The sequence below is a fragment of the Strongylocentrotus purpuratus genome, unplaced genomic scaffold (genome assembly GCF_000002235.5).
Source record: "Strongylocentrotus purpuratus isolate Spur 01 unplaced genomic scaffold, Spur_5.0 spur5_scaffold_15, whole genome shotgun sequence".
NCBI lineage: Eukaryota > Metazoa > Echinodermata > Echinoidea > Camarodonta > Strongylocentrotidae > Strongylocentrotus > Strongylocentrotus purpuratus.
The window spans coordinates 11,971,526-11,999,424 of NW_022145600.1; the positions used below are offsets into that span (position 1 = coordinate 11,971,526).

The following is a 27,899-nucleotide window of genomic DNA, read 5'->3' on the forward strand; positions in this document are numbered from 1 at the left end:
GCAAGGGTTATTAAGCCTTGTAAACCTCGGGGAAGTCTTTAAGTCATTTTTAATGTATGCACGCATAATAACAATGAATATGTTTTAACATGATTGCTGATGAACTGCCAAATGTATAAATAGCAAAGTTTTGCTATTATGATTAAGACAAATAGAGTCAATAGGACAAGAAATGAATACCTTTAGTAGTCATATACGAATTACTTAATTAATTCAATGATGGAATCACATTAACCTGTAGTGGGTATTTTTCGGGTAGGTGGTATGGTATGTGGTATAATACTCTTTCATTTTATTTTCAAGTCTAGGGTTGGTTGGCTCCAGTTCATTTAAAGGGATAGTTGAGTTCTGTTTTCAGACCGCAAATGCCTTCAAAGTGCATGGTTATTGCTCTTATTCTTATCTATGACATTTCTAGTGCCCTTTTAGGACCTAAAAATTGCTATGAAGGTAATTTTAGACCCCAAAATGTGTGAAATTTAGCCAATACGATCATAACAATTCAACTCTATTTTCAAAAAATACGGTGACCGATAATTAATTGATTAATTAATAATAACAATACATGGGCCGACTGGTTGTGTGTAATATAACCAAAAAGCCAACAAACAAAAACCAACATCGGCATTGGCTGAAATACAACGTAAAAGGCGCTATTTCGTTTTTTCAACGGCTTTTTCATATTATCGAATATTTGTGGTGGTACACATATATTATAAATTGTTACATTTATGGATATTCCAGCCGTCTCTGAACTGATTTTGATGAAGCAAAGATGATTTTGTCATTTAACAGAAGTGCTAACGTCGTATTCGCTCCTTGTCTCGGTTATTGGTTCCTATATCAACAGGGCCTTCGCATTAATTTCACCGTGATATCATTCAAGCAACGGGCTGGAGCAGGGCAAGTTGTTTGGAGCTGGTGTGATCACCACGCCATTGTTTAGCACAAAATTGTTTTGAACAACTACCTTGACAACTTGGCTAATATGATGTCATACTTTGGTACTCTATTGATCGTAGAGTAAAGGTTGGTGTTGAATACATAAACAGGTTTACAAATCTGAAGATACATTTGGAACCTTCCGCCTTGTAATTTATACCGCTTAGAAAATAATGTTCATATTTCGACTCATCACTGAGTGCGATCATAAACAGTTCGCAGGGTCAATACATGGCCCTGGGAAGCGGGGGTGCTGGGGGTGCTGCAGCACCCCCGGAATTTTTCCAGGGGGGGGGGCATAGCACCCCCTGCAAATTTTTTTCGGTATGATATATTTACTGTATATATACGAAATTATAACGTTTCTTTCACAAAATCATATAAAATTACCTCTTCGAAACGTTTTTTTTTTAAATTTTTTTATATAAAAATAAAGAAATTGTGATAATTGGTGACCAAAAATGACAGATCTTACCCCACCCCAATACCGATCGACCAAATTTTCAAATTATGGAGATGTTTTGCGAAAAAAAAAAAAATTCCTCTTACCCCCCCCCCCCCCCCCCCCGCTTATTCAACGGCTGCTGAGTCGTTGCGATTTTTCTTTGCCCCCCCCCCCCCCCCCAAAAAAAGTGTACGCTTACACCCCCCCCCCCCCCCCCCACTGAGCGAATTTCGGCTGGCTGAGTCGTTGCGATTTTTTTGGCGTAAAAAAAAAAAAAAAAAAAGTGTACGCTTAACCCCCCCCCCCCCCCCCCCCCCCCCCCCCCCCCCCCCCCCCCCCCACCCCCCCCCCCCCCCCCCCCCCCCCCCCCCCCCCCCCCCCCCCCCCCCCCCCCCCCCCCCCCCCCCCCCCCCACCCCCCCCCCCCCCCCCCCCTCCCCCCGCTTATTACACGGCTGGCTGAGTCGTTGCGTAAATTTCGCAATATATAATATCTCAGCGGCTCCGGTGAAAAAATCGTTCCCAGGACCCTGAGCACCCCCGGTGAAAAAATCGTTCCCAGGGGCCTGGGTCAATATTTATTTGAGGTTTTGTTCCGTTTTCGGAGCAGCTTTAGAAATCCCCCAATTTAATTGGACTTTGACTTCAGCGTCTAAAAGAAAATGCTGTCAGTCTCTGGCCCGATCGTCTACGGAATATTATTGTCGCTGAGAATATGCCACAGAAGTCGATCAAAGTGTGCCTTCTTGGCGTAAGTATATCACACTGAAAATCTTTTCGAGAGTTTTTTAGTTGTTCTAATTTGTCAATGAGCCCTTTGGTCAATAGGAATTCGAAGCGCGCTTAATCATTTTCTTTTGCATTTCCTTTATATTGATTGTAATTGAAAGAGTGTAATATAATGAGGTATCTATCTAGGTATTATCTCAGTCAGGCCTATAGGTTAACTTATCAACCTCACAACGTGAATTTCCTACGAATAATAGTTATGCCACACTGACATACGCACGGTAAATGTTTGCTTAATCATTGAAAAGCACAAAATGTTATTATTCTCGTTAACTCCCATGACGTTGGCCTGTACAACACAACGGAATAACGCCTTTTCATGGTCCAACGTATAATCTGCGTTGAAAATATATTACGTGCGCATGTCTGTGCGAGGTTTGGGTAACAAAAGGGGACTTCCCCATGCCGGCGGAGTAACCGCTGCCCTGTCCTGAATTGTTATATCGAATAGACAGTGTGTGTGTGTGAGGGGGGGGGGGGGAGGGGGGATGTTTCACAAATACTAAGACTTCAAGTTGGACTTAACTTTGGCAGGCCGTTCATGCCACTAGTTCCTTTTACCATTCCTGGCATAGGTTTTTCAAGGGACGTACAAATCATTGTCACAAATCTACAAAATTTGCATTGTTGATAGTTCATTATAATTGAAGGACAAAATATTATCTAAAGATCATAATTGAGAGACCAATGGTAAGAGCAAAAAGTGGCATGAATGTCCTGTCATAGTTAAGTCCAACTTAAAGTCGATCTTAGTCTTTTTGAAACACCCCCCCCCCCCCCCCTGATCAGGCATGCGTGGGTTCTAAACTATAACAATGGGGTGCGTAACACTCCACTTGGCTTTCAAGTTCCTTGCTCCGAGGCGCTCTTCATCTGCGGGGAATCTCGGAGGCCAGGCACAGTTTCACATATAAAATACCGGCAAAATGTCAGTGTAAATTATAAAATTTGTTTGGGGATTGTATTGGGAATAGTGCATCGAACAATTTGTAATGAATACCATGTACTGTAGACATTATGATCGATCTCTGCACCCCTCCCTCTCTCTCTCTCTCTCTCTCTTTATCTCTCTTAAAGACGCCTATACTGCCGTTTCGCTCCACAATTCCCTTTCTCAAGATTCTTGGAGCCCTACCCTTCCTTACCACAATCATGATGATGATGTGTGTATACTTTCATGTCATTTATTATAGACTACCTGTGTAGGGAAAACCTGTATAACCACACGATTCGTCAAAGGAAAGTTTGATGAGAACTGCGTCAGCACTATCGGGTAAGCTTCTACCCTCTTGACCACTTTCTCAATACAATACACAATACCGCTAATTTATCATTATACAATGTATCATATTACAACAATATTTCTTACGACAGGAGCCTGGTCAAAATATAAATGTAAACGTCTGTTCAACGAGAATTTCGTTGATGTACATGTTTGCACCTAATGGTGCTTTAAACATTGGTTGAATGGCCAATATGATTTAAAGCATAACCTTCATTCTCAATAAGGTCTTCCTTGGCTTTATTGAAATTATAGGAATGTCTTTATGAAACTAGTTAGAAGGAAGCAATTCTAGAACAGTAATATGAATAACAAAATCCGACTCGTACCATTCTGGATATAAATAGATATGAGACGTTTCTCTTGAGTCTGGGGCTACAAATATCATAGGGGTTGCACACAATCAAATTTTCATAAACTTGTTATAATGTATACAGTAATTTTTCGTTTCATAACTATCAAAAGAATGTGTCTTATACATCTTTGTTTTCAAGGATAAGACTATCATTTCATGCATAAATCTTTTAATTATGAATACAATACGCTCTATTTTCTTCTTATGCATATGAAATTAGTCTAGTTCTTACTGAAACTAGCATTCGCTATTGAGCTATTGTTGGGTAGTTGGCATGTTGTTTTGGTCATAAAACTTTTCTGACTTACTCTCCCTCTCCCTCTCTCTTTTTCTGTCTCTCTCACTCCCTGTCTCTATTTCTTCTTCTCTCTATATATTTATTTTCTCTCCCCCTCTCTCTCTCCCTCTTACTCTGATCTCTCCCACTGCGTCTCACTCTCATCTCTCTTTCTCTCTCTCTCTCTCTCTCTCTCTCTCTCTCTCCTCTTTTCAACTTCCTCTTCCTCCCCTCTCGTATTCTCTCTCTCTTTCCCTCTCCCATCATAGCGCCGCCTTCTTGTCAAGATTACTCTACTTTCAGAACATCGAATATAGTTTTGCATTATGGGATACGGCGGGGCAAGAGCAGGTAACTATGATTTTCTCTTGAAGATTTATTGAGGAGAAGGAGGATTTTGTGTGTCAGCGTTATTGAAACTTATATAGGTGTAAAATCGTTTATCTAATTTATCAAATTGTGTTGTTCACTAAATAAATGACATTCTGTTCCATAACAGCAAACATTAAAGAAATCATCCCTATTTCTTAATGCGGTGTCCATTATTCCCTAAATATATGGCATAATTCCTATTTAACTTTGGAATTACTAAGAATTAGAGTTATTATATGTGGTGGTGGTTATTTCACCTAACTGCTAAGAAAGCATAAATGCTTGTAAGTAAGCAACCAGTGGACCGACGGATTTAGGTTCTCTCCGAGGGATCTGGTAATGAGGATTAATGCCTTACCCAAAGGGCACTGGCGCAACGACTTTGTTACGAACCCGGTTCACCGGATTACGAGACCACTGCTCTATACTTCTACTTCTACTTCTACGACGATACTCAGCAGGATCCATAAGTCAGGATGTATAATGCTGAGGAATAAACTATCTAGTTCTTGGTCTAGATGCTGGGTGGAAGCGCTCCCTTTAAGCCCTCCAGTGAAGTAGCGTCAAGGGTGATCTTTGAAAGTGCATTCCACGCAGTTACTGTCCGAGGGGAAAATGAGTTCTGGTAGAGCTGGGTGCGGGATGGCATAGCCAGCAACTTCTTTGAGTGATACTGTCGTGTGTTGCTGGCAATCATGGGTGCTGTGTAATGGTGTGCATTGATGGCTACTGTGTTGTTTTGGATCTTGTACATGAGGTGGAGGCTTGCAGCATTTCTTCTCCTCTCCAGGCTCTCCCATTTCAGATGTTGAATCATGGCCGAGACACTGGCCATGCGACGATATCTCTGGAGGGTGAATCTTGCTGCTCGCCTTTGTACTGCCTCGATTTTGGATATATGCTTGTTTGTGTGAGGGTTCAGACCGAGCAACAGTATTCCAGATGAGGTCTAACAAGAGAGAAGTAGGCTTGTTGGCGGATCTTTTGTGAGGTTTTGCGGAGATTTCTGCTGACTAGTCCCAGCATCCGATTGGCTCGGGATGTGATGTTGTTCATGTGGCCTTGCCAGGACAAGTTGGATGAGAAAGTCAGTCCTAGATACCGGAGATCTGTTACCAACGCAAGAGGGGTGTCTCCTAGCGGGTATGTCGTGGTGATGGCTTTCCGACGTAGGGAGAATGTGATGTGGTAGCATTTCTCGGTGTTGAATTTCATCTGCCATGTGTAAGCCCATGAATGCAGCCTGTTGAGATCTTGTTGTAGGGCTTGGCTATCAGTGACATCAGTGATCGGACGGTATAAAAGACAATCATCAGCAAAGAGTCGGATTTTGGAAGAGATCCCATCTCCTATGTCATTGATGAAGGATATAAACAGAAGTGGGTCGAGAACTGTGCCCTGCGGTACCCCAGAGGTGACTGGAACCCATTCAGATGACTCTCCATCTACAACAACACGTTGTACCAACTGAGCTATCGCGCTTTCGTATCAATAGGCAGCCATTTTGATGACAAACGAGTATAACGTGTATCTAAATGTTATATCTACATGACATAATTCTTATTGATTCACGAATAGCAGGAAATATAATAGTGAGCTAAAATGAAGACTATTGGCAATTTGCCAATACCAACAACGTGTTATTTTATGTTAACTTGATAAAACACAGGAAAGAAGAAAACAATTGTAAGTCGAGTATTTGGTCATTTGGTGTCATGTTCATTACACATCAAAATTTCATACAAATTTTACTTCATGTTTTGTCTCATCTAACTTAAAGTATAGGCTATTAGCGTAATTGAATTGAATTTAACTTACCATAACTTAAAATGAGTCAACCTAACCTAACTTATCTTCACTTAATTTCACTTAGGCTAACCATTATTATTTCATTTCAATTCAATTATTTCCACAATAACAGCAAATGAAAGTTACAAAGCTTACAAAGTCATTCCAATTGAAATATTAACAAACGAAAAATATACATAATATGGTACTTGCAATGCAGTAAAAGTATACAAATGAGACTAATTGCTTGCTGTATTGCGGAGGAAACCTAGGAAAGCATGGCTTGTAATTTAGCTTCCCTAACATAAAATATCATAGTAACATAAAGTAGAAAATGCAAGGAAAAGAAAAGACGGGGAAAACGGGACAATACAAAATAAGAAATTTTGCATTCTGCAGCTATATCATGAACTAAAGGCATCATGATTAGCATCACCTGTTTATTTGTCTCATACAGTTTCGTTCACTAGCCCCTCTGACGTACAGGTCTGCAGCCGCCGCACTCATCGTTTATGACATCACAAATCAGGTAAAGGAATATAAATTTTTGTCTTAGGGTGACTGACGCTAAGTGGTATCCCACCGGGGAGGAAAAATGTTGCCCCGCCGATCCATACAAAAATGTTTCGATCGTTTTACTCTTTTTTCTTCTTCTTCTTCGTGTTTTTAAAAATGTATTTTGATGAAAAATCGACATTCTTGTGCGGTGTGAGGGGTAAGACTTTTTTATGCAAACACTGCATAAATATAAACGCAATATCGCATTGGGAGGAGGGGCAACTGCCCAAATAAAATTGGGGCAAATGTAAACAGATTATTTCTTTCTTCCTCTTAAAAAATAGGATTCCTTTGATGAGGTGGATTTCTGGATCTCAGAGCTGAGAAAAATGGGTCCTGAGGAAATCTTGATTTATGTGATTGGGAACAAAGTAGACCTTGAATCATACCGTGTTGTCGACCGTAAAGTGGCAGAGAGTTACGCCCAAACCAAAGGAGTGTTTCACTTTCATTCCAGCGCCAAGACTGGCCAGGGTGTCGACGACATCTTCTATCATATCTGTAAGTATTTCCATTTTTTTATCGCCTATTCTATGTATTTCCAGACTTAATCACGAGCGATAAAGGGTTGCCATTTATCCGAATCGACGGCAAGTAGCTAAAGTTTGCATGCTATTTTCACAACAGTACTCTTGAAAACATGGGGCGCAGTTGATCAATAATTCACATAATATAAGTGTAATCATTATGATCTCGTCTCGTCTCGTTCTTTCACGTGAAGCAAATTTGGGAAACGACAAGGCAGAAGCGGAATTCCAAAAAACAGGGGAGTCGAAGGAAAAATTAAACGTAGTCAGGGAGGGTCACTGAGAGACCCCTTTTAGGGGGGGGGGTCTGTCCTTTCCTGAATCCGCTAAAGCAAAAGGCAATAATAAGAATCCTAAAAATCTAAATTCTAAAGAACTTAGTTAGTTTTGAAGAAGAACAAAATTGCGTCTATAATTAAAAAAAAAACATTTGCAAACACTAAAAGTTATTACTGCACCATGCTCGAAAGGGATTTAACAAAATTACAACGACTTAGTGATAAGCCTGTTATCAATTAAAGAGAAACTTTAAACCATATGAGGGCATTCTCTAAAAAGTCATTGGTTTTAACCATTCATTATAATAAAATTGTGCATGTTATGCTCTGTTAAAATAATGATTAAATAGAGAGATCATCAACAAGTATTTAAAAATATTCGTTTGAAAACTGTAAGCATTTTTTTTGTCTTTCAACAGCCGGTTCAAAATTATCGAATATTTGTGGGGCCCACAAATATTAGCAATGGTTATATTTATGGATATTTCAGCCGTCTGTGAACTGATTTTGATCAAACAAAGATGATTTTGTCATTTAAATTGTATATGTTCTTTCGAACTCGCCACTCAGTTTTTCATTATCTCACAAAGAAATTGAATAAGTTATGTTCTTGAATATCCCTTTTCATTTCCTTTACTCCTAACAGGTCAAATGACAAGATCAATACAAGAAAATAGATGCAAGAATCGTCAGAGTACGGTCGATGTCTCCAACTCTACCAATTCCGATGGAAACAGAGAAGGTGATCGCGGTCGATGTCGATGTCAGAGCAAGTGATCACATCATCAAACATGATCGCAAAGGCTTTCTAAAATCAACGTAAAAGCAATTTCAGTAGCCTTTAACATCGCCTTTTGAAATGCACGAACCTATTACTTCAACCAAACATGATTTCTATACAGGCAATACAACAGGATATTGAAATTTCCTTGAGCTAATTAATCTCTTTGCTAACAGCTATTATCAGGCTTTATAAACTCTTTGCATGCATCAAGAAAAATCTGATGTCATAGCTTAAGATTTACATGGAATTAAAACGAAAAAACATTGCTATTATCCGTATATTCATATTAGACTTCCTAAACTGACGTTCTGCGTAATTCTACTCAGGCGACAGTGATGATTGTTCCGCGCTAAATATTCTCCACTAACCTAATTCTTTATCCCCAAGCCAGCCTAACCCCAACATTACACGCCAAAGAATACCCGCATCAATTGCTCCGCAAACATTATCTTTCAACATTTCTTGCCAATGAACAATGCGAGATAAACTTATTTATAGTGACACAAAATGCCCTGAAGTTAAAAGAAATCTGGGTGGGGGTAGGAGGAGGAGGGTGGAAGAGAGAGAGAGAGAGAGAGAGAGAGAGAGAGAGAGAAAGAGAGAGATCGAGAGAGAGAGAGAGGGGGAGGGGGCAACACTGTTTTTTGTTTTTCATTATCATTAATGAGATGGATCATGTAAGCAATCTGTCTTTTATGTTTAAAGAGATGTTTATCATAATATACATAATCAGGACTGTAGTACTGAAATAAAAGTTGCAGTTTATTAAAATCATTTGAACCTGAAAGGGGTCGAAATTTAGTTAAAATTCTATTAATTTCATTTGACTTTATAAGCTAGAACATGACGCCATTCAATATTAATGGGTGACTTTAAGTCTGTGAATGTTATTATAAGTTATGACATTTGGTATCCAGTATAATATTTAAAGTCGATGTATGGCGCGGCCTGGCCGCCGCCATTTCTAGGCCCTAGAAATGACAATAAATTGGATGTTCTGAACGGAGGGGATGGGGTGGGGGGGGGGGCTACTCTCATATCCCACGTCTAGGGATAATCCCCCACCTTTTATTAATATCTGAATACGCCACTTTTTATACTCATTAGGGGGTGAAGGAGGGCGATGTTCCGCACTCTATGGAATGCTCTCCCTGCACATTCGAACTTCAAGTCTGTACAAGTAGAATATAATGGATACCTCCTGACTGGGGCTGTCTTATTTTTAAGTAATTTGCTGGAAAATTGTATAATGTTTGATGTTTGATGAAATTTAGTTTTTTTGACAGTTAGTTAATCATTTCGTTTTTGAAAAAAAAAATTATATATATTTGCTTATTTATGATTCATTGTCAGAAAAATACTTATTGTATTTTATATTACTACTCGAAAAACATTGTATTTATATGAATGCAGAAGAAAATAAAATAAAATCAAATAAAATCAAATAAAATATGTGACTTTTGTGTGTGCGTGTGCACTTGTAATGACCGTCAATCGGGGAGGTTCATATGAATACACAACTTCCAACTGTGGAGACACAGCAAACCGTGGAGCTCCACAGTTGCAGAATCATTAAAACGAGATTTAAATCAGCTTTGGGACATCTCAGTAGTACCCCATCAACGTTCGGCTGCGATTTAACTCCATCCCCGGTTTCCCACTTTGGAGTCATAGCTTGCAGCCTGAATATGTGTATTATTTTCCGATCTCAAGAATAATATCAAGTGAAGAGCGCCAGCATGAGGATACACACTGCACAGTCTGTATCTTTTAGATGCAGCGCATGCGCAGTGCTGGTGCAGTGCACCTTGCGACGTGCCTGTTAACGTATATGGACATGTCATGGCGGGATTAGTACAGCCACAACTGGCAAAAGTAAGTAGAACTTGTCTAGATCTAGAAAGTTTACTTTCATTTTTAATCCAGTCTAGGCCCATTAATATTCTATCAACTTTTTAAAGAATTCCTTAGGCCTATAGATCTAGTTCTATTCATGATATTGGGTACAAAAAACTCATACATAGATCTAGACTCTAGATCTAATCTAGATCTAAGTAAGATGTAGATCTAGATTCTAGGCCTAACGTTAGGCCTAGACCTAGACTAGTACTACTAGTCTAGGCTACTAGTAGTAGATCTAGGTCTAGTATAAGTTCTTCTTAGGCCTAACTTTAGAGTTAAACTAAAGGAATATCTAGTAACGTTAGATTTGAAGGTCTATTTCACATCAGCCAGATTTAGCCTAAATGTGTGCATGGGAAATGTGGAGCCATAGGTCTAGGCCTATCTGTAAATAACTCACATGGGTCAGATGTGTATAAATGTGTGCATGGGAAATGTGGAGCCATAATAATCTGGGTCAGATGTGTATAAATGTGTGCACGGGAAATGTGGAGCCATAACTAGATATAGATCTACATGGGCAATATGTGTTTAAATGTGTGCATGGGAAATGTGGAGCCATATATATATATATATATTACACATGGGCCAGATGTGTATAAATGTGTGCATGGGAAATGTGGAGCCATATATATATATATATATTACACATGGGCCAGATATGTATAAATGTGTGCATGGAAAATGTGGAGCCATGTTTAACTGAACTATTTAAGGTGGATTGAAGATTTATAAATGTGTGCATGGGAACTGTGGAGCCATTATACATGGGCCAGATTTGTATAAATGTGTGCATTGGAAATGTGGAGCCATATCTATATATTTTATACATAGGCCAGATGTGTATAAATGTGTGCATGGGAAATGTGGAGCCATATATATATAGATCGACATGGGCAATATGTGTTTAAATGTGTGCATGGGAAATGTGGAGCCATATATATATATATTACACATGGGCCAGATGTGTATAAATGTGTGCATGGGAAATGTGGAGCCATATATATATAAATATATATATATTACACATGGGCCAGATGTGTATAAATGTGTGCATGGGAAATGTGGAGCCATATATATATATAATGGGCCAGACGTGTATAAATGTGTGCATGGGAAATGTGGAGCCATATCTATATATATATATATATATATTACACATGACCCAGATATGTATAAATGTGTGCATGGAAAATGTGGAGCCATGTTTAACTGAACTATTTAAGGTGGATTGAAGACTTATAAATGTGTGCATGGGAACTGTGGAGCCATTATACATGGGCCAGATTTTTATAACTGTGTGCATGGGAAATGTGGAGCCATATATATATATATATATATAATGGGCCAGACGTGTATAAATGTGTGCATGGGAAATGTGGAGCCATATCTATATATATATTACACATGACCCAGATATGTATAAATGTGTGCATGGAAAATGTGGAACCATGTTTATCTGAACTATTTAAGGTGGATTGAAGATGTATAAATGTGTGCATGGGAAATGTGGAGCCATATATATATATTACACATGGGCCAGATGTGTATAAATGTGTGCATGGAAAATGTGGAGCCATATATATATATTACAAATGGGCCAGATGTGTATAAATGTGTGCATGGGAAATGTGGAGCCATATATATATATTACACATGGGCCAGATGTGTATAAATGTGTGCATGGGAAATGTGGAGCCATATATATATTACACATGGACCAGATGTATAAATGTGTGCATGGGAAATGTGGAGCCACATAAATATATTACACATGGGCCAGATGTGTATAAATGTGTGCATGGGAAATGTGGAGCCATGTATATATAACTATTTAAGGTGGATTGAAGATGTATAAATGTGTGCATGGGAAATGTGGAGCCATATATATATATTACACATGGGCCAGATGTGTATAAATGTGTGCATGGAAAATGTGGAGCCATATATATATATTACAAATGGGCCAGATGTGTATAAATGTGTGCATGGGAAATGTGGAACCATATATATATATTACACATGGGCCAGATGTGTATAAATGTGTGCATGGGAAATGTGGAGCCATATATATATTACACATGGACCAGATGTATAAATGTGTGCATGGGAAATGTGGAGCCATATATATATTACACATGGGCCAGATGTGTATAAATGTGTGCATGGGAAATGTGGAGCCATATATATATATTACACATGGGCCAGATGTGTATAAATGTGTGCATGGGAAATGTGGAGCCATATATATATATATTACACATAGGCCAGATGTGTATAAATGTGTGCATTTGAAATGTGGAGCCATATATATATATATATATATATTATACATGGGCCAGATTTGTATAAATGTGTGCATGGGAAATGTGGAGCCATATCTATATATATTATACATGGGCCAGATGTGTATAAATGTGTGCATGGAAAATGTGGAGCCATATATATATATTACAAATGGGCCAGATGTGTATAAATGTGTGCATGGGAAATGTGGAGCCATATCTATATATATATTACACATGACCCAGATATGTATAAATTTATGCATGGGAAATGTGGAGCCATATATATATATATATATATTACACATGGGCCAGATGTCTATACATTTGTGCATGGGAAATGTGGAGCCATTTATATATTACATATGGGCCAGATGTGTATAAATGGGTGCATGGGAAATGTGGAGCCATGTTTATCTCAACTATTTAAGGTGGATTGAAGATGTATAAATGTGTGCATGGGAAATGTGGAGCCATATCTATATATATTACACATCAGCCAGATATGTATAAATGTGTGCATGGGAAATGTGGAGCCACATTTATTATTGCATATGGGCTAGATATGTATAAATGTGTGCATAGGAAATGTGGAGCAATCTATATCTATTGCAAATGAGTCAAATATGATAAGATGTGTGCATGGGAAATGTGGAGCCATGTATTTACATGACCCCCTTGATGTACATCATAATGGATGTGTTTCATAATACCTCATGATTTTAACAAATAATATAATAAAATTGAGCATGGATATGAGTAGCAATATTTTGGCAAATTCCAGTATGATAAGGGGGAGGATGTGGGGGGGGGGGGTGTAATATTTAGATATTTTCTTCCAGCTTGCTCACAGCTGTGTTTCTGCATAATATTACTAATATTTACTTGACCTGTTTCAGAATCGGATTCTCAGAAGTCAAACCAGACAGACAGTTCCAGATATTTTTAGTGAAGTTGATCCTGAAGGATTTACAGTGAAACAGCTGCCTGACAAAGGTGAGTGAGGTTACATACATGTACATGTAGATTGTATTAATAGTGAAAATTCACTGTAGCATAGATATCTAACATTAATATGCTCAATAAAATATTGATTCAGAGCTAGACTATGCAAGGAACGCCTGGTATGGTTCTTTGATCACACCTCATCGCCTATTGTCTGAAAATCACCAGCTCTTTTCAGAGTAACTTTGATACCCTTCGCAGTTAAACAGGTCAACTTCTTTAGTAAAATCTATACCCTTTCTGTATATTTCATTCATGCAGTAGAATATTTGATATGCTTTCCCTCATATTTTTCTGTTTTTATAATCTTAATTCAACACTTAATTGCGTGAAGCAGTCTTCAATGGCAAAGTGTTGAAAATAGAATCAATTACCACTACTGCATTTTCGTCTACAAAATACTCAATAATCTAGCCCCTTATTTAGAATCTTTTGGTCATAATCGTCCAGTTTACTTTGTTACTTGTCATTCTACCTTAAATCCCTTATTTATCCTGAAACCAAAGACTGAATTTAAAAAACGTTCTTTTTCTTTCACTGCTCCAAGCATCTATAACAATCTACCGACTCATATTCGCACGGCAACTTCACTCCAAATGTTAAAAAACCAAATTAAGTCACTCCCTCTATCACTTTAATGCATGCACTGGTACCTAATGTTATATCATGACTTTTACCATAAGTTAGTTTTGTTTGTTTGTCTGTTTGCAGTTGTGTAGTCTATTTTTACGGCATGTGTATTTTTTAAAATATTTTTTTGGTCATTTTTCTTTGTATCAATAATATCTTAAATATTTAATATTTAAGGCCTTTTGTTCATTTTGATCTAGTTTTTATTTTTTTAAAGCTTTTTTTTTAAATGTTTTCTACAATGTATTCTATTTTTTTGTAAATATTTGTATGTACAGGGCTCTTTTGTAAAGCAGGAGGTATTAAACTTGATTTGGTTAAGTGTTTAAAGGTTAGACCTTGAAATGAATTTTAATGCCTCCTCATGGGGTTGAATGTCAAAAAGTTTTTAGAAAATCTAGAGAAAACGTCATGTTCATCATGACATGCATGACACTGTAATTTAATATCTGCAGCATACTAATATTAAATACAGTGTGTTGCTTAAAGTCTGCTTGATGGCAATGTGACCAAAAAGACACACAAATGTTATTTAAAACTCAACCAATTTTGAAAATAAGTGCCTTCTTACAAGTACGAGTCCGAGTTACTTATCACACCTGAGCATTATCTTAAATGACAGACAAATATACTTGTAACATCATATTCACAATGTTTAAACTCGCATGATTGATCTCATGAAGATTATGTATTTCTTCAATCACAGGTAGAGCAGTCTTTACCACCAAAACGTTTGAAGAGGGAGAATTCCTTTTGTGGTACAGAGGAGATCTGGTAACCAGAGATGTGGGGGAAAGAAGAGATGCAGACTGTGAAACTTGCTTCAGATACTTTTTCACATGGAAAGGGACGAAATGGTGGTAAGTCTACATACTATGACGACTTGATTTATTGAAAAGTATATTTTGTAATGATAGGTGTTGAAAACAAACCTAAGGCTATATGCTTATGACGTAGTCGTAAACATGTGGGTTGACAGGGCAACATATTTTCTACCAGTGGTTTTTGTTTTTTCCCTAGAGAAAGATCGAAAGCTAGTCATATCTGTCAAATTCTATTCCGTGCTTTTGAATAAACCCGTGGACTGACCACATACAGTACACATACATTTTTCTGCAGAAAGTATCAATACGGCAAGGACAGCATAGAACAAATATGCAACTTATATTCTTCTCTATCTATTCAAACCTGTTTTAGCTATCATACAAAAAACACAATCTTACCAATGACAATTATTCAACCTTGTCAGTCCAACAGATCATATTCCATTTTGGAGAGCATAAAATGAGAATATAAAACAATATTTGGTACAAATATTGGATATAAAAGAAAGGTGCATTACACTGAAAAGTCCATGTTTTTTTTTTGTACACTCCACATTTCATCTTACAGATGAAACAGATTCGGAAATTTCTATGCAACTTGCACCACCTCCCTCTCCCTCCAGTGAAGTTTTAAATGATGAAACAGATTCGGAAATTTCTACGCAGCTTGCACCACCTCCCTCTCCCTCCAGTGAAGTTTTAAATGATGCTGGTTCATCAGTTCCCTGCAATATGTCATCGGAAGACTCTTTTTCTACTCCCCCTTTCTTCTACACCTCATCTTCACTTCAGTCTGATATTACTTCATCTGTTCATTCATTACTTCCCCTAACACCTCCCCGCACCCCCCAATCAACCCCTCACACAACCCCTCCCTCAACCCCTCTCCTAACCCCTCTCCCAACCCCTCTCCCAACCCCTCCCTCAACCCCTCTCCTAACCCCTCGCTCATCAACTCCTCATTCAACTTCTTCATCTGCTTTGTCTCCTCCTCTCCCTTCCCATCCTCCTAATTCATTTCTTTCAATGTCTGTTGTCCAGCGTCATCCTCGCATTGTAGCTGGATTTCTCATTTCGCTACTCCTGCTTGTTGTCTTTATACATCTTCTGCTTTTAATTTCTGTTATCCTTCTTTGTTAAATGTTCATCATTCATTTTGTAATTTCCCAAATTTCCTCTTCTTTATAATCTGGGAAGATGATCTGAGATGGGCCAACATATGTCAAATGGTAAGATTTATTGAAAAATCATTTGAAAACTTGAGAACAAAAATCATACAGTTGGTAAACATAATCTTCATTGAGGATGTAGTTTTCAATGCACAATTCAAACCCTGCATTGGATTTCCTGCTTTCTTTGCTCATTCTAAAATAATATAACACTGCATACATGTTTGGTCCGTTTGATATGAATTCAGGTTTGTGCTAGTAGCCACTTTTTATATTGTATTCTTTATTTGCTTTTTGGAGCTACGTTCCACTTTTAAAGATTAGATAGATTATTTTCTTCTTTCCCCCCTCATTCTACACGTCTGTTCTTGTTTATCATAATGCTTTTTTTCCTTTTTCCCATGCTATTTTTTAATCTTTCCTCATCTCTCCCTCCCTTCTTCTCCTTGGACTCATCTTTCTTCTCCGCATGTTCCTTCTCCCCTGCCGAAGCCTTCTTCCATCTCTCCCACCCGGTGTAAACATCTTGTGGATAGATATGTCCGAAATTGTACATTTTCCCTTTAGTCTGTTGCCTCTCCTTGCCCTTTCCCCAATTTGGTCGCTTCTCTCTCTTTTTTGTTATTTTTGTTATACCATGTAATGTCTTTGGCTCTCGTATTTCAGAGGGTCTTGAGAGGATATATTTTGTTCGCAATGCTGTTGCCCGTGGCTTGTAGGGCGTGTCGTTATTCGACCTTTGTGTTTTTTTTTTTTTTGTTTTTTTTTGTTATTTGTATTTATATTGAAAAAATCTTCCACGGTTAGTTCGTCGTCTTTTTTCGCCTCGGTACTCTTGTCTGATGCACGGTGACATTTTGTAGCATTACAATTTTAAGGCAAATGAAAAGTAAACATATGCATGTTTAATGTTCATGATATTGGTTATGATTTCCAATGCCTACATGTAATGTTACCTATTTGTTTCCTATGTTACTTGTATTTCAAATTTCCTCCTAAAATTAACCATGCGTTAACAAAAATCATGACTGTAACGATTCTTCTTTGAGTGATACCCTACTTGAAAAGTAACAGTTAATCAAATAATATCTGACAACAGAGAAAACCTAAAGTGAAATCACAAATTGTAACCCACATATACTTGTATGTTTCAGTGATTCATTGTAATTTTAAACATTGATGAATCTAATGTTTTCATTTTTTTTCAATTTCATTTCCAGTAGGGATGCATCAGTCGAACCAACTAAACAACAACTGGGACGACTCGTCAACCATGGTTGGAGGGGTGAAGTCAACAGCAGAATGAAGATTAGAGAGAACCCTCACAATGAACCAGAACTGGTTCTCTTCTCATTGAAGAAAATCAAAGAAGGTGAAGAAGTGTTATATGATTATGGGGTGGGAGATAATTTTGTATTCCCAAGTCCTACTCAATTACACAGTGGAGTCCAAGATGAAAAACCTGAAATTCTGCAAAATTCTGCAAACCTCCCACCAGACCCAGAAAAAGTTTGTTCACCATTCTCCGAGCCTGCCACACAAGAACTACTGGAACCAGATGGAAACTTTTCACAGTCCAATGTTCGAGCTGATGATGATGAAACATCTGAAGATCGATGCAGAAACCCCCCTAATAACGAAACAAATTGGGAACCATCCCCTAAGCCTGCCACACAAGCTTTAATGGAATCAGATGGTAAGATTTCACAGTTCAGTGTTTCAGCTGATAATGATGACACATGTGATGATCCATGCCGGAACCCCTCTAATAACCAAGAACATTGGGAACCATCCCCTGAGCCTGCCACACAAGCGTTAATGGAATCAGATGGAAAGCTCTCCCAGTTTGATGTTCCAGTTGATAATGATGACACATGTGATGATCCATGCATAAACCCCCCTAATAACCAAGTGCATTGGGAATCATTTACTGAGCTTGCCACACAACCTTTAATAGAACCAGATGGAAACCTTCCACTCTCCAATGTTCTAACTGATGATGCTGAAACATCTGATGATCTATGCAGAAACCCCCCTAATAACGAAACAAATTGGGAACCATCCCCTGAGCCTGCCACACAAGCTTTAATGGAATCAGATGGAAAGATTTCACAGTTTAATGTTTCAGCTGATAATGATGACACATGTGATGATCCATGCATAAACCCACCTAATAACCAAGTGCATTGGGAACCATTTACTGAGCTTGCCACACAACCTTTAATGGAACCAGATGGAAACCTTTCACTGTCCAATTTTCTTGCTGATAATGATGACACATCTGATGATCTATGCAGAAACCCCCCTAATAACCGAGAGCACTGGGAACCATTCCCTGAGCCTGCCACACAAGCATTGATGGTACCAGATGGAACCCTTTCACAAAATATTTTTTCAAGTGATAATGAGGACATATTATCTGACCATAATGATGATAGTGATGATGATCCAGACTATGTCTGTGATTCTCAAGGAGATTCTGACTCTTCAGGGAAGACTTCATTAAATAATTCTCAAGCATCATTGCCTAAGGCTAAATGTACATCAATAAATGGCATCACTCGATCACTGAAATCTCTGTCATCAGATCAGTCATTGGAGGCATCATCAAGATATGGAGGCATTGATGCTGACCATGAGGGGATAACTGTGATGAAGACCAACAATCAAGGAGGGCGAAAATATGACAAGGTAGCTTATTGCATGATGTGTGAGAAGCCCCACAAAAAACTTCCTGATCACCTGCGGTCACAACATTCCAATGAAATAAAGGTGGCTCAATACATGGCAGCAACGAATCGAAAAGAAAAGGATAAGCTATTGACATTGATAAGAAATAAAGGAAATCACATGCACAACTACAGGGTCTTCGAAAAGGGTCATGGAGAGCTTGTGGTCGTATATAGACCTTCTTGTGAAGCAAAGCCCCGTGATTATCAGCCTTGCAAAGATTGTTTGGGATGGTTTGCGAAAGCCGAATTGTGGAAACACCGCTGCATTTTGAAGCAAGAAGAGCCGGCTAAGGAGCAAAAGAAAAAACGAAGAAGACTATTAGCACAAGGTCGACTCTTGCTTCCACCAGTGCCCTGCACATCAAGAGATTCTATAACACACAAAGTACTGAGTGGTCTCAGCGATGATGAAATCAAGGCCTGCATTCTAAATGATCAGTTGATTCTAGAATTGGCCAAGGTGTACTCTAAGAAATTGGGCCATGACGAAGAACAGCACAACCACATCAGATGCAAGTTACGAGAACTAGGAAGACTTGTACTTCAGTTCAGACGTTGCAGCTGCAATGGCAAGGCAAGTCTGACTTCCCTGATATCACCAAATGGTTTTATGACTGTCTTGAGTGCTGTCAAGAAAGTGGCAGGCTTTGATGAGGAGAACCACTTGTTCAATACACCAAGTCTAGCACTTAAGCTGGGACATACCTTAAGAAAGGCTGCCTTTGTGCTCCTGAGTAAGGCTTTGATGGACAGAGATGGGGATGACATGCAGAAACTTGTAGAAAAGTTCATCAAGCTGCTGGACACTTGTTGGGGATCTGAAATCTCTACTCATGCTCTACGAACTTTGTACCAGAGGAAACGAAACCAGCCCAAACTCCTACCCCTAACGAGTGATGTTGTGGCTTTGTCAAGACACCTAGAGGTACAGGCTGAACTTTGTGTAGACAAACTGTCATCTGGGACCGCAATCGAAAACCATAGCACATGGAGAGAACTCAACAAGACCATGCTGGCTCATCTCATTGTGTTTAATAGGAGGAGACAAGGGGAAATCAGCAAGATGACTCTTGATGACTACAATAAAATCAAGAAAGGTGAATCTCATATGGTGGAAGGACAACTAGAGATGCTGAAAGACTGGGAAAAAAATCTTGTAAAGTTTCTCTGGAGAGTTGAGGTAGTAGGAAAACGTGGCAGGACAGTGCCGATCCTTGTGACAGACTCCATGAAATCATGTGTAGACACCCTTGTATCCCACAGGGAGGAAGCAGGTGTAAACCCAAGCAACAAATACCTGTTCGCTGTAGCCAATAGTGACACTACATCTCATGTTCGAGGGTCAGATGCTCTCCGTGAGCTGTCAGAAGCATGTGGAGCACAAAATCCTTCAACACTTCGATCCACAAAATTACGGAAGCATGTAGCTACCATGTCACAACTAATGAGCTTGAGGGACCATGAGATGGACGCCTTAGCAAACTTCATGGGCCACGATATTAGGATACATAGGGAGTATTATAGACTGCCAGATGCTGCTATGCAGGTGGCCAAAATATCAAAGATCCTGTTCGCCATGGAGGGAAAAGCTGGGAACCCGGTCCAGCTGATTGGCACTGCAAAAAGTCTGGATGAGCTTCAAATCAAGTTAGATGAAGGTAAATTTGTGATGAGGGTAGAATTATACAGTGGGGATCTCAATCCAAACCCTAATGAGATGAGAAACATCATGGCGAGGGATGAGTGGGATGAATAACAAACCATGTAGCATGTACTAATTTTAAGAATCAAGTATTTCTGATTTCCACTCAACTTGACAATTATCAAATACAAAATATGTAAATTGATAAACATGCTGCAACATTATTGAATTAATGAAAAGTGTTGTTTTCAAATGAACCATGCAGTTAAATATTCCTCACTATATTGTTCACTTGTTTGTTTCAATTTATTTAGATTAGGGGTAATTAAGGCATTTGTTTGACTCGATCCACACATGTAGCATATACCTGGTGCCAATTCTACCATGTTGTATTTAGAAATAATTGATTATATTCTTTTGTTTTAAATTACAAGTATGTTTTCTTTGCAGTTGACCCAGATTTTCTTTTTGGTGAATATTATTGATTATTATTTTATGTACAGAGATCGACACTGGAGAACAGGGACCTGAATCATGTGATGACAATTGTGACAGCGATGTTGATTCTGGTGATCATGATGTCGAACGTCAGCTACCTGGATGCTCCCAAAAAGGTATGACTTTAAGTCCAATGAGAGCATCTAAAAAAATTCTTTTTGCAAACCTAAATGTTAATTTTGCCTATTGTACCGCACTCTCAATCATCCTCAAAAGCCAAAGTGAAACCAAACTTTTTCCTGTTGAAATCACCACGTACCAATATTTGTGCATTTTGAATTGTTAAAAATTATAGCACAATTATAATTGTAATGTAGCCTCACAAAAAGGCTGTTGCCAATGACGGAGAAAATCTATTAGTGAATTTAATTGGTCTCTATATCTAAACTTCTCTAAACTAAAAAAAAATTGTGTACATACAATAATATAGACTCAGAAAGTATTATGTGATCGTGGCCCTTTTGTTCTAGACTGGGAGTCAGGGGTTGTCAAGGTAATACAAAATGTACTTTTTTTCATGCACACAGCAATCACTACAATATACTAGGAAATGGATGAAAATGGAGGCAGCCAGGAGCCCCTCCCAAATAAACCCAAAACTGAGCTAGATTAGCAAAATAAATGACCAATAGAAACCGGGTAGAATATGTGAAACATAACCCCATCTGTCATGACACTGTCAGATAATTTAAAGACTTGTTTGTGCCCGACTCCCCTAAACGGTAGATGCCCATAATTTCACGAAATATGAGCTTTACAAAATTATATGATGGCTTTCTTCCCGCAAAAAAAAAATCGTTTAAGTGTATTCCTCCCAGGATCACACTCTATTCTGCATCACTGCAAAAGAGGATTTAAATATTCTTCCTCTCCTTCCATCCTCATAACAGTAATGCACTCTTCAAGTTCATGGGTCAGAGACTCAGAGAAACAGTATGTGATACTGCATTTATTATTCTGCATAGTATAATTGCAACATTTTTTTGTTATTGTCTTTCATTAGGTACCAAAAGGCAAAGGCAAACGCAACATGTACTGGAAGAGGTTGATGAACAGCCAATAAGGAAGAAACGAAAGACAGCATGGAGCGATGCGGAAAAGTCGGCTGTCCAGAGACGTTTAGGAGCCTTTATGACTGTTCATTCTAAGCTACCTGGCAAGAGAGCGATAGACGAATGCTTGAAAGCTGAAGCTGTGCTGAAACACAGAACGTGGGTCAACATCAAAGACTACGTAAGAAACTCGAAGGTTACCAAAAGCAGAAAAACACAGCCTTGGTAAAAACATTCCCTTTAATATCAAATCACCATTTTTATATTGAATACACACATGCTTTTGTTTTGAGTCACCAAACTGCTGAAAATGCTCATAAATTACAAGGCATGTTCTTGTTATTACAGTCTAAAATGTGTATTCTTTTATATTTGGTTTCTCCATGTATTCATAAAATGTTTACCCACTCTACTGGCAAAGGATTTGTTATTTTGAGGTTTTATTATCATTTTTGTAGGCATCCGGCAATTTGTAATTGTGTTAGGGTCTTAGTGGACCTATGCTTGGCCACTCCCAGATATCAATGACAGGGAGCATATCGTTTAGGCAACATGTACTGATTACAATGAGAATTTTGCAGCATGAGTTGGAAATATCCTATTTGAACAAGAAAAAAAACCCATAGATTTTTTAACGAAATAAATCAGTGGAAGTTGTAATCAAACAGTCAAGTATTTGCATTTACATACCATAATGGCAGCATAAGAAGGCAGTAGGGGAATTGACTAGTGTAATGCTTGTACATTTGTGACACAATTAAAACTTAAACAACATTTATTATGAGAACACGTTCAGTATAGTGTATTAATATCATCATCAAGGGAGAGTGCCCTTACTATGTGTAAAGGGTGCCCCTTTTCATTTTGGACAGAACTTGTGTTGTTTCTGATATTATTATGGGGTTGTACTAAACACTCGGGTCGCGGCGCGCTGAAAAACACTCGGGTCACGGCTCGTTTGGCCATCTTTTTTTAAGTGTCTTCAAATCGGCTTTTTAATATAAGGGGGAAATCTTATTTCAAATTAGCGACTGTTTTTACACTCGGGTCGCGGCTCGCTGGGCCATTTTTTCAATGATGTCTTCAAAGGGGATGCGTGGGGAAATTTACTTTAAAAACGAAGTTGTAAGTTGTGATTGTTTTTTGTTCAATGATAGACAAATAAGAAGATTATAATTAAGGCTGACATCGGGAAAGACAAATATACTAGGTGGGTAAAGTGGATTTTAGATAAAGTGTAATAGTACATAGGTATATGATCTATTAATATGATAGAAACAAGGAAGAATGGATACAGTGAGAAGATGAATTGTGGGAAATTAAGAACTACCAAGAGAGGAATACAAAAACAAAGAATGAAAGAATGAAATGAATATTTCCATCATTCCTTGTAATATCCTATCAAGTTTTATTCCTCGCTTTATTTTCATATTTGTCAGTCTTTAAAAAATATTCTTTCTAAATTTTATTCTACCCCTTTATTTCTCATCTTTTTTCTATCATGTAAATCTTTATTTCCTCCACTCTTTTCTTTATATCTTTATCACTGTTAAATTTGACCAATGAATTCTTTCAATTCCCTTTTTATTAAATATTTGTTTTCTTTCATTCTTTGTTTATGTAATCCTCTCTTGTTAGTTCTTAATTTCCCACAATTCATCTTCTCACTCTATCCATTATTCCTTGTTTCTATCAAATATACAGTTCATTTCCCTTGTAGTATTACACTTTCTCTAAAATCCACTTTAATCACCTAGTATTTTGTCTTTCCCAATGCCAGCCTTAATTCTAATCTTCTTATTTGTCTATCATTAAAAAAATAATAATCACAACTTCCAACTTCTTTTTTAAGAAAATTTCCCTACGCATCCCCTTTGAAGACATCATTGAATAAATGGCCCAGCGAGCCGCGACCTGAGTGTAAAAACAGTCACTAATTTGAAATAATATTTTCCCCCTTAAAAACCGATTTGAAGACACCATTTTGTTTAAATGGCCAAACGAGCCGCGACCTGAGTGTTTAGTACAAGCCATTAATATGGGATAGTGTAGAGATAGAATTTGTACACTTTTGTTTAATTAGCAATGCAGTAGTTTCTGCAGATTTAGTATAATTGTGGCAAAAAATAGAGGGGGAGTCAATGATCAGTGCCCCCTTTAAAAAGTAAACCGAATGTATGTTTGTTGTGAATTAATAAGAACAGATCTGAATATTATTCTCAGATTTCCCACATACATAAAATATGTCAATTTAGTGTTTAAGCACTAGACTATAGATGATGGTTGTAATGTGAATAATTAGTTGTGATGGGGGTCGGGGACCCAAAACCTTTTTTTTTTTGTAATACCTTTGCAACAAAACAAATAAAAAGGGCTATAATAAAGGGTTGGTTCCAGTATAATCATATAAACCTACAATATTAATATGATTCACCTTACTTCTTGCTGATTCAATTTCATCCCTGGTCCCTTTTTTTTGGGGGGGGGGGGATTTGTGATGTCAGTGAGTTCTCCTTCATTCTTCATCATTGTTCAAAAGTTGGCTTCTCCAACAAATTTGTATTGCGTCAGATTTGTGTTAAATGTATAGCACACAACTAATGATGATGCTATGATAGGAATGTAAAAAACAGATATGCTGTGTAGCTTTTTTAACCTTAGGTACTGTTAAACTCTACGTAATTATGTTCATCAAACTAATATCTGGAATCTTTTACATCCATTTTGCCCCCAAATCAAACTCCATCATGTTAAATGGTATCTTTGGAATGTACTATTGTTACCACTGACAAATATTCATATATAATATTTGAGAAACTTGGAAAATGGATATTATTAATTTTGTCAGACTGAAAAGGGAATTATCCCTCAAATACTAACGCATTCATATTTATATGTATCACATGATTTTACAACAAAAGAAAATAAAATGGTATATAAATCAGGACTTTCTAGCAAACTGTGTGGTGTGCTAGTACTCTACCTAGGGGCTGCTATTTTCTTAGAGAGCAGTAGTGACTCTTGACCTTCAGTTTCAGTTTAGTTTCATTTATTTCACACTAAATAATTTCGAAATTACATGTGAAAAAAGGAACTTAATCAAAAGCATATAGCTTGTAGAATTTAAGTTCCTCAAAATAATGTTGACACAGTGTCATTCATTATAAGGTAGAAGTATGATGATACAAAATCAGAGTATACAGATAAAACAATGAAATGATATGGATGATGGATGTAAGAAAGAAGAGAACTAGGAAGGGAAGGTAAAGCATGGGGGTCAGGAGAAGAATGAGGAGAGAGAAAAGGAAGTTTTTAGAATAGAATATTCAAGGTCGGGATTCACAGTCCAGAAAAAAATAGTATACTTGTGCATTACATGTACAAATTTAATACTAACAATTTGATATGTTTTTTAAAGCTGCAACAGTTCTTAAGCTATTTGAGATTCGGATCAATGGTGCTTCAGTAGTTTGGTCCTGTGTATGAAATAGTTTTTATGGCGAAAACTGCCCTGGTTAGGGAGGATGATAGTTTGTACGTGTTGCATGTCGTGTTTGGTATGTGTGTAAAGCATCATTTTTTGTAAAGCGTTCAATTATGGCTGATGGGAGTATTGCTAAATAACATTTAATTATTTTGTTTGTTTAATATTCAAGGAGACTTTGTTTGCCTGGATCCAAGAGAGGGCTTTTGGCTTTCTTGCTGTGTGTTTACAGCAGTGGGCTCTTTTTTTCTTCATTTCTAGTTATGAGTTATGTTGTTCAAAGTTGTTACAGATGTTATCTTTTGTTTTCATTAATTGGTTGCTTAATTTCTTGTTATGGTTTGAGGTGGGTTTTGTTTTTAGGTTTTAGAATTCTAGATTTTTTTTTTAAATCCCTGGGGATTTTGCGGTAGTAAACCCCATTTATTTAAGTGGCAGAATTCATTTTATGCCTCAACCTTTCATATCATTCCAAACACACAAATATACTATACATGTGTATAAATTAAGGATGGCCGGCCAAGAATGAACAGTAATATGATCTGTTATTTTAACAAGACCTCAAAGAAATCATGAAATATGCGTAGGCTGAGTTGATCAATTCTCCAAGTAAATGATATCAATATCATCTATTTTGCCTTCGTTTGTATTCTAACCTCATTTTCTGTGGCAATGTCAACTTCACAATATTGCACCATTCTTTTACCCAGGTGATGTTAGAAATAATTGTTTATTCGTAATCACAATTATAAGACATTTTTCTACTACATGCATGTTTAATCTGTAGATTTTTGCAAATGTGGTGCAATGCCTGTGGTTCAATTGTATTGATTGGTACTAATGCCCTTTTTATGTACACGTTCGGACTTAACTCCTAATTGCATATCATCGCTGGACGTGTTTAACTTGTCTCTTGTAAATTTCATGATTTGCATGTGCCTTTGAAGACTGTCAAATAATTGTATCGAAATAAAGTATATTTTACAGAAATTCAAAGAAGATAAACTATTGTTTATTACAATTGGCATTTATTTGATTCTATCTCGTCTTTTTCCTCTGTAGTACAATACACCTGCTGGTGTATGAGATATTTATAGAAATAACATGATAATTCTGTGATTTTTGTTTTCCCTCTTTAACATAAGTCATATTTTAAAATTAAGAAAGAAAATGATTTGCTAGATAATACTGCATAGTTTTAAAACTGTAATTATATCCAATTTTATAGTGGCAAGTATGTATATGTTTGCAGGAGGTGTGTTAAAGAATTTAATAGAATTCGAGGATGAAAGGAAAGAAAATATTCAGGGAAAGTGGTTTGATACCACATTGATCGAGGAATTGTTAAAACATGTTGAAAAAGATGACAGTTTCGTCCTTAAATTGAATGAAGATATAGTTAGAGAGAGAGAAAGAGAGGAGCACAGGAGAAAGTTTTGCAAACTTTTTGTGTGGTGGTGTCATTAAGTTCCGTTGGTACGTACAGTGGATGAATTATTAAAGTTAATTTCCTTCATTATATCTTTCCCAGCTTATCTATTAATAATTTCAACGTGTGCAAGCACTGTAACATCATTTGCGATATAGTGATTCCTTACAGTTAAAATAATGAAGACATATCAGTACGCAATATAGTACAAACAAGCTCAATCTTTATTTTGTATATGTGTCTTCTTTCTTCAAAAGACATAAACGTTATTCACAAAACATAACATTTTCACAAGTCGATACGTCAAAATGCAAACATGTATAAGAAAAGAATAAATGTTACAAACATATTTTGATGATAGTAAGAGAACAAAAGGAATCTCATACAAAGAAGCAATGATATTAATCCAAACTCTATACCACTAGTGATAACGATTAATTTAAAAACATTTACAAATATGAATTGTATTCTTTCCTTGAATTGCCGAAATCTTCCCCCTCCCCCCGAAAACAAAAATAAAGAAATATAAATATCCTTATGATAGAATAATGGTTTTTATATACATGGGGGGGGGGGGGGGGCTAGAAAGAACGGAACACCTGCGATCTACAATTACAACTTCATCATTGACCTAATTCTTACTTCATTAAGAAGATCATTCTTTTTCGAAATGATAAAAAATGATGTCAAGATCATCAACTTTGAGTCATTATGTCATTGTAATTGGAAATATCCGGTTTTCTTTCTTTCTGAGCCACACAATATAGTGTGACAGTTCATGGGCAATCCCTTTAAATTACCTTGATCTCTTGACACTGATAAAAGCTAAGCCAACATTTTTATTGAACCTG

General features: G+C 37.4%; 2 protein-coding genes across 3 annotated transcripts; both read left to right on the forward strand.

The window, feature by feature from the left end:
* The first annotated feature begins 2,101 nt into the window (after nt 1–2,101).
* On the forward strand, nt 2,102–8,389 carry LOC590755 (ras-related protein Rab-31). The gene is made up of 6 exons (XM_030985948.1): nt 2,102–2,137; nt 3,369–3,448; nt 4,359–4,440; nt 6,707–6,778; nt 7,092–7,308; nt 8,259–8,389. Exons 1-6 carry the CDS (start codon nt 2,102–2,104, stop codon nt 8,387–8,389), a joined length of 618 nt encoding a protein of 205 aa, XP_030841808.1.
* Nucleotides 8,390–10,173: 1,784 nt separating this feature from the next.
* On the forward strand, nt 10,174–26,646 carry LOC115924025. 2 transcript variants are annotated; one of them, XM_030985587.1, is made up of 6 exons: nt 10,174–10,271; nt 13,483–13,579; nt 14,925–15,078; nt 17,432–20,601; nt 21,089–21,199; nt 22,087–26,646. In XM_030985587.1, the coding sequence occupies exons 1-6, from the start codon at nt 10,239–10,241 to the stop codon at nt 22,362–22,364; spliced, it is 3,843 nt and encodes a 1,280-aa protein (XP_030841447.1). In that variant the 5' UTR covers nt 10,174–10,238; the 3' UTR covers nt 22,365–26,646. The 2 variants fall into 2 exon arrangements, with proteins under 2 accessions (XP_030841447.1, XP_030841448.1); XM_030985588.1 differs by lacking the exons at nt 10,174–10,271; nt 13,483–13,579; nt 14,925–15,078 and adding an exon at nt 15,938–16,271.
* The last annotated feature ends 1,253 nt before the right edge of the window (nt 26,647–27,899 follow it).

Bases quoted from the DNA above. Each gene is read 5' to 3' on its own strand.
- LOC590755 (XM_030985948.1), top strand. From the start codon at position 2,102: ATGCCACAGAAGTCGATCAAAGTGTGCCTTCTTGGC. The intron at 4,441-6,706 runs GTAACTATGATT...TGTCTCATACAG, and splicing joins ATACGGCGGGGCAAGAGCAG to TTTCGTTCACTAGCCCCTCT. The intron at 7,309-8,258 runs GTAAGTATTTCC...TACTCCTAACAG, and splicing joins CGACATCTTCTATCATATCT to GTCAAATGACAAGATCAATA.
- LOC115924025 (XM_030985587.1), top strand. From the start codon at position 10,239: ATGGCGGGATTAGTACAGCCACAACTGGCAAAA. The intron at 15,079-17,431 runs GTAAGTCTACAT...TTTCATTTCCAG, and splicing joins TGGAAAGGGACGAAATGGTG to TAGGGATGCATCAGTCGAAC. The intron at 20,602-21,088 runs GTAAATTTGTGA...TTTTATGTACAG, and splicing joins TCAAATCAAGTTAGATGAAG to AGATCGACACTGGAGAACAG.